General features: G+C 39.0%; 1 protein-coding gene and 1 long non-coding RNA gene across 7 annotated transcripts in view; one reads left to right on the forward strand and one right to left on the reverse strand.

Moving 5' to 3' along the window:
- The window catches only part of LOC116847488 (transcription cofactor vestigial-like protein 4), an 18,026-nt gene extending 11,697 nt beyond the window's left edge, over positions 1–6,329 (forward strand). For 5 of the 6 annotated variants that reach the window (XM_032822554.1, XM_032822555.1, XM_032822556.1 and 2 more), the window contains 4 exons: positions 899–989; positions 3,249–3,407; positions 4,581–4,787; positions 4,907–6,329. In XM_032822554.1, the coding sequence (XP_032678445.1) occupies positions 908–989; positions 3,249–3,407; positions 4,581–4,787; positions 4,907–4,986 (528 nt within the window). In that variant the 5' untranslated portion in view covers positions 899–907 and the 3' untranslated portion in view covers positions 4,987–6,329. The remainder of the gene's footprint in view (positions 1–898; positions 990–3,248; positions 3,408–4,580; positions 4,788–4,906) is intronic. The other variant, XM_032822557.1, reaches the window with a different exon arrangement.
- Positions 3,346–4,676, reverse strand: LOC116847490. Its single transcript, XR_004378771.1, has 3 exons — positions 4,541–4,676; positions 3,940–4,200; positions 3,346–3,450 (listed from the first exon to the last, which is right to left on the reverse strand). It is a non-coding gene; the product is annotated as an uncharacterized LOC116847490 (long non-coding RNA).
- Positions 6,330–13,421: the final 7,092 nt, after the last annotated feature.

Genomic DNA, 13,421 nt, shown 5'->3' on the forward strand with positions numbered 1-13,421 from the left:
CTCTCTCTCTCTCTCTCTCTCTCTCTCTCTCTCTCTCTCTCTCTCTCTCTCTCTCTCTCTCTCCGCCGTTTGCGGTTTCTCTCGACTTCCCTGTCGCGCGTCTCAATCACTTTGGCGCCGCTCTCTGACTTTGTGATCATGAACACGGCTGGACCGTCTCCAATCTCGTGCAAAAGTGTGTGAATCGATCTGTGGACGATTCCAGCAGTTATCACAGGGGTATACCGTGACACCGTGACCGCGATGTTATAAAAATCGTCCGAGATAAGAAAGAGGGAGATAAAGAGAGAAAGAAGAAGTCGTTGCGTCGGGATTGGCATGCTTTTGCAGAAGCGAGTTATCCTCTTTTTTTTCGAAAACGGGCTGATCGAGCAGTGATCGTTTATTCGCTACGTCGTCGACCAAAACGATCGACGCACATCGACACACGATCGAGTTTTTCGCGGGAGATTTCGCGAAACACCGAAGGACCCCTGGTGCGCACCCGATCGCCTTTGGCAAATAATCGCGCGGCGGAAAAAAGCGAAAGCGAACGTCACCGTTGACGAAGCCTGCTCGCTTTATCCGGCAAAAGTGTCAGCACTGATCGTCGAGTTTTACTTGCGCGCGTTATTACATCCGCCTGCTGCGCTTGCCACAATTGTGCATTGGATGTCCACTGCTCCGTTGGAAATAAAATTCACCGAGAGAACTCGGCGATAAAGCTTATCGGAAGGATTGTTACGAATTGTCATAATTTCGTGGAGGACAGCTGGAGACGATAGACTAAATTCTCGACTCGGAGAGGAAATTCAGCGCGCACTCGGGGGATAATAAAAAATTCCCGGCGCAATTTCGTTTCGGTCTCTGAAAGCGGGTTCCGCTCAGGTTTGACTTTAGCGATTGATGCGCTTTCAAGGTCGGCAACATGGAGATCTCGACCAGGAGACGGCGTCTTTGGCAACCGTGGCTCAGTGCCGATAGTCTACGTTTGGTCCGCAAACCGGAAGGTACGTCACAGTAAAGAGTGGTAGAAAATCAACTAGAATCAGAGAAGAAAAATAGAAAGAGAGAAAGAGAGAGTGTCTAAACTAACGTAAATCAATGGAAACAGCACAGGAAAGTTGCAAATCCATCGATTTTGACGATGAATCAAGAAAAAAATCTCGCTACTTTCCGACCATAGCGGGTATCTCTGAGTAGAGATCGCGTGTAGAATGAAGAAAAGAAAAATATACAAAAACAATCCACAGTCGATAGTTACTGTTCCAATTAGTACTTTTCCTTAAGAGGCTGCGTATCATCACGTCGCGTCCGGCAGACAATAAGAGACACATGAACGAGTATAAAATTGTTCCGCGTATCTTTCGTAATTGCGCGAAACTGCGACAAGCGGCAAAAGAAATCGATAATAATTCGTCCCCTGAAGTTACAAATGTTTAATCTCCGAAGTCAGGCTTTGGTATGCAAGTTTTTGTACTCAATTTTTATTCGACTCTTGTCTATTGTTTCAATTTTCTTGATAACATTGAAATTGCATGAACATGTAAATGATCATAAGGTGCTATCTGCGGAAAGAAAATTTCCAAATTGATAGTGAACAAAATTTTGAGTATTCCGTTCGACTGTCGAAAACGTAAGAGTAGCCACTGTTGTCCTATGAGTTGGAGATAAAGGGAAAGAGGGTCTTGTCATGTGCTTCTCGAGTAATTATCAGTGAGACATATCGAGAAGTTAATCGAGGAAACCCTCTTGATCCTCTTTTCCTCCTCTTCCTCCGGTCCATTCATCTTTTCCCAGCTCTATGCGTCCCTAAACCAGTTTCAGCGTCTTCCTGACGATCCTCTCACGGCTATTAGGTACTTCCTGCCCATCCTGGGAACCGAACCCGTTTTTATCGCCCTCCTTCGTCCTTCGTCCACTTTACTTTCCCTTCCTTCTCTCCCTTCCTGTCTCCCGATCATGACGAAGGGTTGTAGATAGGTTGTTAGATAGACTTCTAATTTTAGATATCTTGCCGCGTGGAAATAGGAATAGGTGACCCTCGCAATTTTATAGACGACGATCGATAGCGCAACCAGTAAGGACACTCGTGGAATTCGTATCTCAACCTTTTCCTTGTCGTTGGCTTTGACCTTCGACTCGGAATAATGCCGGCCGGCGTTCTGCGCGTTACTCTTCCGTCTCATTGCCCGACAAAAACGGTCTGTCGTCGTGAGGAAAAACGTGCCGGCGCTTTTTCTGGGGTCTAACACGCACTTTCGCCTCCGCCTATCATCCTTGCGAGTTATCTCACGATGTAAACAGAACCTTCCTCTACGAATTATCTTGGTGGTATTCCGATGGGCGGTTGCACAAGATGTCTGGACTTGAGTGTCCGACCAGTCATGTGTGCACAGAACTCGTTAAACTGAACAGAAAAATTACTTAGCATTCTGTAAATTACTATGTAAATTTTGTAGATATTGACGAAAGAGAATTGGTCAATCGAAACGTGCGCGATGCAATGGGACGAGCTTTGCAGACAATCCAAGGTTGCTTTCCAACAAGTCGACACAAATATCATTCTATCTTTGTTCCACATTTAGTGAGTAACAAAGATAGGAAGATACTTGTGTCTCTTGTTGGAAAGCAACCCAAGTAAACATATCTCGAGATGATCGACTGTTTCCTAACGAGATCCTGATGAACATCTGATGGCAGCGAGAGACAAGTCACACGCTGCTCGCATCGTTGTTTTGCCTGATCGCTGCCATCCAATGCTTGGAAATATTTGACAAATCTGAAACATGATTTCTCTATTCAGTTTAACGAGTCCTACAAGCGACTGATTAAAGGTTGCAACCTTTTTTCTCTGAGTTTTATGACACAGAATGCATCCTATATTTAATAAAAGAATTTTTTTTTGGTAATTCTCAGGAGAAAAATGTTGCTACACTTAATCAGCCGACTGTACATGTGCACGACTTGTCGGACACTTAGGTCCAGATATTCTATATAGTTGGCACGTTATGTCGGAAGTATAAAAGTCGAGTATCATGTATCACAATATCATTTTACCCGAAATGTGTCTTTTTCAAAGAAACGTCTCTCTCGACGTTTCTCCGTTTCTCAAGACAATAATCATTCGCGCTTACATGCGATTACAAATTGCACGACGTGTATTCGGACAATTTGTGAAATGCAACTTAACGTTGTTGCAATAACGTATAAAATTCTATTTATCTCCTCGTTCACAGTGACATTTCTAATATTTCTGTGTATTGCAGAAGGAAGACCAAAGACAACGAATCTGCATCGGAAACCGAGCAGCGCGTGGCGCAAAGAACGCAGGAGGGATCCGATCCAGAGCGAGGCGTTGGATATGTCGGCGGCACGTGTGCACCACAGTAGGCCCAGTGTGATCGTCCCTACCACTCCGCAAGCCGGTAAGCAGCTGTTAATGATGCCGAAAAATCGGAAAGTTTCAGGCTAAAAAAGATGCCACAATCTTACGTTAAATTCAATTTTCAAGCAATGAGGGCGAGAGGAATATTAACGTCGAAAGCAAATTTAAGACCTTTATATTAGATTAGAAAATTCCAAGAGACGGGAAACGGACATGCAGGGAACGGACTTTGAATTTAATTATTTGAAACGGGACACACACGTCGTGTCAGGAATTAAAACGAAACCCGAGTTATCTTCATATGTAATTTTTTTACACAAATATTAAGTGGAATTTTATCATTTAATTAAAAATACAATTTATATCAATGAAATTTTTATTAAGAAAGTAATTGTACTTGACGACACGTTTACATTAGAAAACCCAAAAATCCTCTCGATTACTACTTGAGGGAAGATCACAATTTTATAGAGAATATTGTTTTGGTTTCGTTGCAAATTTCTCGTTCAAATTTCGTTGCATACATCATTCCGTGCCAATATTGAATGTAAAATATGTAAAATAAATTTTACCTACAAATCGCGTCTTCCAACCTTGTGCTGTCCGATAGTTTCAATATTTTTTTTTACCGAACCCCGTCTAACGACGGTTGTCGACCTGATGGTCGTGTCGTTAGGCGTCGTGTCCCGAGACCCTATTGTTCGCGGTTTTTCAGGGGTGCGTTCGATGACAATGCACCACGTTGCACCGGGGTGCAGATGCAGATGCTACTTTCAATAGCAATACAGTTAATCCCAACAAAATGCCGCATTCCTATGTGTTTACAGGCCTTCCTGAAACATAAATCCTCATATTAGTCATAAACGAAATTAACGCGATGACGAATATTCAAATCTCCATCGCGATAAGTATCCACGAGATAATAAGTATCTATTGTAGGAATAAGTCCGGTTCCCATGTTAAAGACACAACATATCGTTTAGAAATATTATAAAAATTGTAGATGAAACACATCGACGTATAATGTAATATAGATGTCTCTAGATTCGATATATTTAAATGTATATGTTAATAATATACTGAAAGTTATATGTGGATTCCTTTTTATATTTGTTATAGATTATAATTAAAAATAATTTAACTTATATCTAAGTTAGTACATTGTTTCAATACCGTTTTCTCAATTATTCTTGATTTTCAATGTTCTTTCCAGGCACCACGATCGAGGACACGGCTGTGACGCCTACTCCAACAGCAACACCGACCGCGGCAGCTGCAGGAGGACGGAGGACCGGCATCAGAAACGTCGATTCAGACTGCGACCCAGCAATCGACGAGCACTTCAAGCGGTCACTGGGTTTAGAGGAGTACGCGGCCGTCTTCAACGCGACCACCAGCGACAAAGAGACTGTCCTGAGCGGTAAGTATGAAATATAAACGTCGAAAATGTTTATCCGTCATCCAAGTATGCGGAGAAGATAGACGCGCTGCAGTTCGGATTCAGCCCGGACGAACTTGTCTTACGCGTTCTTTGCACAGTTGACGCTCACTTCGCGAAAGCGCTCGGTGAGACCTGGACGAGGCTTCAGGCGACCAGTCGAAGCAAGGAATCCACCTAACCATCCGGCAGGCTTGCCAGGAATCTTGTCGTCGTCGTCATCGTCGTCGTTATCCTCGTCTTCGTTTGTCGCTCGGCGATCGTCGCAACCCGTTCGGGTGAAAACGTTCCAGTCTCGCTCGTTAATTACGCACTAGTGATAAGTCATTACCAATAAGAGCTAACCAAGAATACGTGCCCGCATTTCGAACGAGTCGCATCGAGGCGAAGCTGGAATAGAAAAGTTTAAAGAAACATAAAAAATGAACTGTCAGGCGTATACGATCTCGTTATAGTGCAGGTCTGTAGAATTTTTCGAAGATCGCAAATAGCAATAGAGCAACTGGGGTTTGTTGTATCGATTTCTGGTCGAGTTCGTGAAGCATAGTCACATTATATCGGATTCCTCGATATACCGCTGAAAGTACACGCTAGGAAAAAGAATACAAGTCGAAAGGTTAGAAATGACAAGTTGTATTTGATTTAAATATCATTCTCTTTTTAATTAGATCTTCAAACTAATCTCTAGATAAATTAACTCTAGATAAATTAACTAGCTGCTATAAGAATAAAATCGAATGAGAATCTATTCTTTACATTTTCACAAATTTGACTCAAATTGACTTACTTCTGCTCCTCTTTTCGTCCTTTCCATTCTACAAGAATACTTCTTTTTGTGGAATCCATGATTATACGACTTGTGTGTTCTTTCTTCTCGGACAACTTCGTAGATATTTTATTTTAATTGATACATACTGCCGTACGTTGCGCAAGAAGGGTATCAAGTGTCCTTGATCTTCTCGTTTTTCAACTCGATGCTCGTTGTCGTCGCTTTTTCGTCGAAGACACGTATGCAAGAAGGCATCAGGAAGACTGGTCTGCGCGCTGTATTGTGTACGGTGAGTGTACCGTGGGCGAATTTGATATTGTACATAGGCACGTATTCCCGTACTACGACGCCATCGCCAGTCATTATCGTATAGTCCCGAGTTGTGTGTACGGATATAAAATTATTTATTATATAAATTTCCTCGCAAAGCTTGATAAGTTTCGTAAGTTTATACTATGTATACATATGTACGTATATACGTATAGATATCTATGACTCTGTAACACACGTCATAATGATCGTTATCGAGGAATTTTCATCAATAAGACGCGCGAAAGAGAGAGAGAACTGGTAAGATGATTGTATAATTTAATAAGACACAGCACCGCATATTAATATAAATAGCGTATAAATATTACATCTACGTCGTTTATATATATATACATATATATATAACGACTTCAACCGTTTATCTATGAAGATAAACGAAAGGATATATACGAGACACATGAGAAGGATTAAAGGAAATTTCGTTACTTTTGTTTCGTTATTTTCACGCAGTAGAATCAATTTCCGTCCGACTTCCTGATTCCTCGTACACAAGATCATTCCACACATTTAATATGCGAGAACGTATCAAAAATTAAAATCCCCCTCATTTCTTTTGTTCCTCCGACGAATTGCTGAATGCCAAGAAGAGTAGTACTGATTTCGAATGGTGCTAGGAAGTTCAACACATACCCCAGCACACACAGAAGTCAGTACTTCTATCTTCTCACGCGTGCGAAGCTTCGATTATAATAAATTTCTTATTTACTATTGTGATATATGATGTTCGATATACTGGGTGTTTGATATGATTCTCGTATGTCATTTATTTGCACGGAAAACTCAACAAACTTAACGAAAAAGTCATATATTACTTATCAAATAATACAAAAATGAATTTTTGAGATATTAAAATGCGTATATTATAAAATGCGTATATTATAAAATGCGTATATTATAAAATGCGTATATTATAATACTGTCTAGTGTTATAACGCGCCGTCTGTCGTTGTCACGCGATTGTCAACAATTGATTCGGGTATCTTAAATAAGACTCCATTTTAGACGAGCTTGAAAAACTCGTTTTACCGCGTTTTGTCAATTTCCTATAATCAGTATCTCAAAAATTCACGTGGTGACTTGTAAAGCATTACAGGGCTTTTTCGTTCATTTTAATGTGTTCTACCTGCACACGAGAAGATATGCAAGTCACATCAGATATCCTGTGTGATATTTACTGTTATCTTATAATTAACGCAACGTAAATAAACGCAATTAACGTTTACGTTTACATAATCTGGAAGTTCAACTTTCGCAATATTATTGTTTAATGTGTATACAGAGGTATAACAAAGCTCACAGTATTCAACTGTCTTTAGTTTCTCTATATTTTATTAATACTAGACACTTTAATTGTCACTCTCCTGCAAAAGATAGGAGAATTGAAACAAATTAATTAAAACTATCTCGATTTCGTAATTTCGTCGGAAAGAATTTTGTCTATTTCAACTTGCGGCGTCTTACGCGTGGTTCACTCAGAACAAAAACTAATGCGCTTGAAAATTAACAATAACTAAAAATAATTTTAATTAGAAGTGAAATGGAATAAAATATTAAGTGAAAAACGAAAATAGAATAACAATTCTCTCTTTTTGCTTCTGACAACTCTAACACATCGAAAGAGCGCGACTGTTGAAACAGCCTGTAAACAACGGAAACCGGTAAAAATGTGTTACTCGTGACGACAAAAGATGTCCACTGTGTCCAAGCCGCGTGTTGACTGTGAGTATTTCGAGCACGGTGCACTTTTTACGTAATAATGACGTTCCGTGTAAGAAGAGTAAGGAACGTTTATATAACGTCGGGCAAAAGGGTTCGTCGCGCTTCCAGATGATGAGTGAAAACCATCCAAACCAAGCGGGTCGATCTGAAGTCAAGGTAATTACAGCGTGTGTGTTAAGGATACATCGCACATTTGCTAAGCACGTTCATATGAAACTTGGAGTTTCAAAGCATGATTTGAAGGCTTCACATCACTTTCTGCGCGTCACAAATTGACAGAAAACTTTAAAACAGGATTACTGCGAAGCCTTATGAAGTGGCCGTCGAAAGGTCAAGGATCCGCGAAACCACAAGTGTTGGTGGAATCAAAACAAATCACTCGTCAAAATTACAAATTTCTAATCTTCGGAATCAGGGCTTGATATGCAAATATTTTCTATTTGCTCGTACTCTATTTTTGCTTGGTTCCTTTTTATTATTTCAATTTTCCTAGTGAGATTAAAATTGTATGAACATGCACGAATGAAAAAAAATATTCTTTACGGGGAAAAAAAATGTCCAAATTATTCATTTCGAAGATTGGAAATCGACTCACGTCAGAAACGACCTTTGGTCCAATTACTACATACCTCGTCTCATCGCAGAAGACAACGCAATTTCAGTCGATTAAGGAGGGTGACGCCAGACGCCTCGGGGTGAATATAACACGAAGAACAAACACGTGACCTCAGACGAACCTACACGGATGAACACGGGCCAAACTGTCCCAAAAATTCGCACCCTCCCTTGTTCGAATGACAGGACCGTGATTCATCGAGAAAACTCGTACTCGCCGATATTTCGAGGGGGAACAACGCGACTGTGGTATACGTAGGGCTTTCCCCGAGCGGACGAACGAACGTGCGAACGTGCGAGCGAGCGAACGAACGAACGTTGTAATTCGTAGGTGGGCCCAGACAGGCGGGACAGACTGTCCCAGGAGCGCTCGGATGGCTTCCTATATGCAGGCGGCCTGTTCACTTGCCGTAAAGCAAAGTGGTAACTTAATATTAGAGCTGAATATAAGTACGGTAATCCCACACCACAGAGTCCAAAGTAAGTCTACACCTTATATCTCCCTCCCCCTCTTCCTCCTTGTCATCCTGCCTGTCCCCGACCTACCATCCTCCCTCCCCTATCTTCAGTCATCTCCGGACCCCGTTTCGCTCTTACTCGGGGTTCCTCGAGCGTAATAACGCGACAGGATACTAGATATCGGCTGTTGTTTCTGTGCTAGGTACAAATTGCCAACATCTCTATCTTCTTTTTTCTCTCTCCCTCTTTGCTGTAGTCTTGCGTTCTAGTGTCACTTATATCTGCTTTTCATACACTCCTTTTCACCCCGTACACGCTTCCACGCACAACGGCGGTTCTGTCTTTATTCCCAACGCGGTCTGGTGCGACTGTACTTTGAAAAAAAACCCCTCCGCGACGATAGAGTCAGTTTTGCAAAAATTTGCAGGATCATCGGACATAGGTAGAAGTAATTGTATGGTGTTAATTAGGTACAGTGGGTTGCAAAACGGTTTAGACATGACGAACTTGGAAGCTCGCCAAACTGTCAAAATTCTTAATGACTTGTCCGTCATTATCGACGGACTTACGCAATACTAATGTAAAATTAATAATACAATTAAGGGCATTAAATAATAACAATACAATAATAACAATAGTAATAATTGATAATAATAATTACTAATATAATTGCTGTACAATATTCGTCGCCAATAGCGACCCTCTACTTTGACAATTTGGTGAACTTCTAACTTCAACGTGTCTGAACCGATAATTGTGTATACTTCATCGGTACAGAAATAGCAGCGTTATATTGCGTAATTATACTCAACTGGCGGTTTATGTAATCGTGGATTTTTCATCATCAACGAAAGCGATATCTTAGATTCTTCGCGGAAATAAACAAGCTGAAAAAACTAAGTTGTCTCATTTATTCTTTCTTCTCTGAGTGATTTGCGACGAAATGCGAGACAGGTGTCCTCAAAGTGCAGCGGCCTTCGGGCTAAGGCCAACTGCATTATCATCTACACATTTTTTTATGCATCTCTTCTGCGCACTATTTAATAACGTTATGAGACACAGATTTTTTTTTTAATATCCTTGGCCGAAGCTCGTTTCAGAGATAAAACAGTTTCTAGAAATTTGTATGTTTTTAAAGATCTTAAAAAATTGCGAAAAAAGTAAATAGTAAGAATTGTTATTATTTTTCTGATTTATTAAAGCAATATATAGTAAGCGTCCGGGAAGTATATATTTGCAAAAATCTTAGATATCAATTTTTTTCTCAAATAATTTCCAAATAACTTTTTAAATAGGCATCCCTTTTTTCAATAACAGAGAATACGATCATTTCATATTCTCTGTTCACCGTTTAAGTCGTTGTCAGGTAAGGGATAGGTAAATGTGGGGTAGACTTTTGAGTTGCGTCATCCCGTCATAATCTATAATTAATTGAGGTGAGTTTCCTGAGGGCACATAGCGCAGCTGGAAATGGGCCAGTAGATCGCAGGACAGATGCTCGCGTTCGAACATTTCCCGACAACGCGCAGGTGTCTCGTCTCGGTAAGGTATATTGGCCGTAGGGCTGTCGAGCGAATCCAAATTTCATGTTTATTTGAACGAATATTATTTTTTTTTTCGTGGTTTACGTTAATATTAGAACGGAGAAGAAAATACGCTTATATAAAATAGAGTGCACTGAAAGAAAGAAAATTGAACTAAATGAAATTATAGTTAGCCCCAATCATATTTTCGTAATAAAATTATAGTAGTAACATACACATAAAATTATTATCGCTAACATTATTTAACTAAAAAAATTAAAAAAAATACTAATAAAAACTTTAACTAAAAAATAGTTTCCTTTTTTTACCATAATATGTAGTAATTATTACGCTATGTGATTATAGTTACAAATACCAAATATTTTTTGTTAGGGTGGAAAATAATAGTATAGTCTCGATCATCTTTTGGTTTTATAATACAAGTTGCGTTTATAGTATAAAAATGCATGTAAACTTCGAAATACGACGAGTACACAACATCAAACATTCATAGCACTAAATACTTAAATATTCTAAACTACTTCACGATGTTTCTCTAAGACTTAACTGAATTTTATTTTATTGCGCAAATTATTATTGAAATAAAATAAAATAAATAAAATTGAATATCGTCTGGTCTAAGGGGTCGCTTCGCGAATGAGATACGTCTATGAAATTCTCTCGTTCTCAGTTTCGATCGTAGGAACAAGGGAAATTGTCCACAAATTATGTCCAGACAGTATATTCTTATATAATAAAAAAAGAAAAGAAAAAGAATAAAGCAAGACTGAGTAAGCAAAAAATTTTTAACATAGATGTCAAAACATCAATAATTCCTGTGCCGATTTTTATTAAATAAAAAACTGAGTTCGTTAAAACAAGAAAACTACAAAATCAAATTTATATTTAATTCATTTTGAATACGTGCAGCTAAAAGGAATGGATCTATATCGCACAGATCGATTTTACTTGCCTTTTCAAAAACGTTCTCTTCCGAAATGAAGCTGTCATCGAGATAAAAGTAATCGATTGATCAATGATCGATTACCAATGATTCCGTGGAATAAATAATTCTTCGCTAATGTCTCGTGAAGTGGAGCATTAGCGTGATGAAATGAACTTTTGCGGCACTTACGTGTCGGCAAGTGGCAGAATTGATAGACAAGTATCGGGCGTCGATCGTTCTAGTCTCTATCAACTCTCGGTGACGCGACATTACCGTTTGTTTATTTCAAGTCTCTCAGGCGTATCTCGTTTCGGAACCAGATCCGACCGACCGCAGGCCGGCGTCGTGTGTTTTCCCGTTTTCTTCTTTTACGGTTACGCGCCTCGCGTCCACGTCGGTCGCGTTCACGGAAAAAGCGAAAAACAAAGAGGTAGAGAAGCAGGAAGTCGAAGGTGCGACGCGGCCGAATAATAGGACAGAATTGAATAGAACGCGTGGTTCTTCTTTTTTTTTTCTTTTCGAACTCTCCGCGTACAAAAATACAGAAAATGCGGTAATCAGATCGCAGCAGTCATAATTAGATAAGTGGACGTTTCGTAAACGATTTGCAGAAACAAAGAAAACGAAGAGCGAATGAAAATATGGTAAAGTCTAACTCATGACCGAGAAAATTGAAGTTGAACAGTACAGTATATAATATAATTAATCCATAAACCCATAATCAAAATAAATCCCATAATTAAAATTAACCCATAATCAAAATAAACATTGATCTTAAAATATCCGGAAATCCCCGAAAAATAAGACTATATTTCACCTTAAGAAAACCGTCACTCTATGAATCGCCGAACACCCGAATCAATATTTTCTTTCTCAGCTGGAGCACATACAAAAAAAATTTGCCGATCAGTTTCTCGTTGTAAAAAAAGTTGGGAGAGAAAGAAGATAAAGATTACCGAAGGGAATTGGGACCGACAGGACGTTAGGTGAAAGTATCAATGCTTGGACACACACACACACACATACTATTAACACTATCTATCTAACTTTAGGTATCCTTATTCGTTTGGTTTTTAAATATTTAAACTTTCAATATATAAAATATATACAAGGTGTCTGACAATACATGTAAAACTCTCATGTAGATTAAATCGAACTAAACGAAAAATTCTTTTGTCATTTTGCGAATGTCCACGTAAAATTTTGAACTTTTTATTAAGGAAGATTGATGAGTGATCACGCGCTACATGATAAATTAGTTGATGACGACGCCCATTGTCGTATGCTTATATAGATCAGGTTAAACTAAATAAAAAAGTCTTATAATTTATTTTGCAAATAAACACGTAGATTTATTAATTAAAGAAGGTTCGAAGACGATCACGTACGATTATATGCCAATCTTCTTTAATTAATAACTAAAAAATCTATGTGGTCATTCGTAGAATGGTAGAAGGACTTTTAAAAAAGTTTAAATATCCGTAAATTTAAAAGCCAAATAAAACAATGTTAGGTGCCAGTTTTATTAGTATTCAAGCTTTGGTACTTTTACTTTAACACACACGTTGCGCGTCCCGCTAACTCGCGCCGCGACGCTGCACGCCTAGCATCGAAATCCCCGGAGCCACCTCCTGCGAACATCGAGCGGTCCCCTTAGGCCGCGTCGAATCACCCCGCTCATAAACATCCCCTATCGCACGAATTAGACCGATTGCTATTCCGTGACTTTTCGACAAACGGACTATAATCCTTGATCTTTTGGTCGCGTGGGGATCGATATTGTCGTCCCTTCGTTCCTTTTATTTATTGCGTCTTATCCTCCATTCGTCATCGCGCTTTTATCTATCGGCCATTTACGGCCCGAAAAGAGCAATACGATCTTCCATCTAAACATCTTCTAATATTTCAAGTTTATGTATCGGTGTAAATGAACTTTAAACAAAGAGTTTGTTAAATTGCACTTAACAGACGTGTGCAATCGTATTTTTTGGAACATACATTACGATCTGGGTCTGCCAGATCTGGGCAACTTTGAACTACACTGAGAGAAAAAGATATCTAAGTAATATTTATATTCGGCGGACTATATATATATATATATATAAATTACATATATACTTATACTAATATAAAATATTTTTCAAATAAGGAAATATACATTTTCTTGAAAATTTAAAAAAATTCTAGAAAAAGTTCATGAATTAATGAAAATAATTATTTATGCTATCTAAAGAAATTTAAAGATATAAAAGAAT

The sequence above is a fragment of the Odontomachus brunneus genome, unplaced genomic scaffold, assembly GCF_010583005.1.
Source record: "Odontomachus brunneus isolate Ranch 3 - 2012 unplaced genomic scaffold, Obru_v1 Obru_scaffold_078, whole genome shotgun sequence".
Lineage (NCBI taxonomy): Eukaryota > Metazoa > Arthropoda > Insecta > Hymenoptera > Formicidae > Odontomachus > Odontomachus brunneus.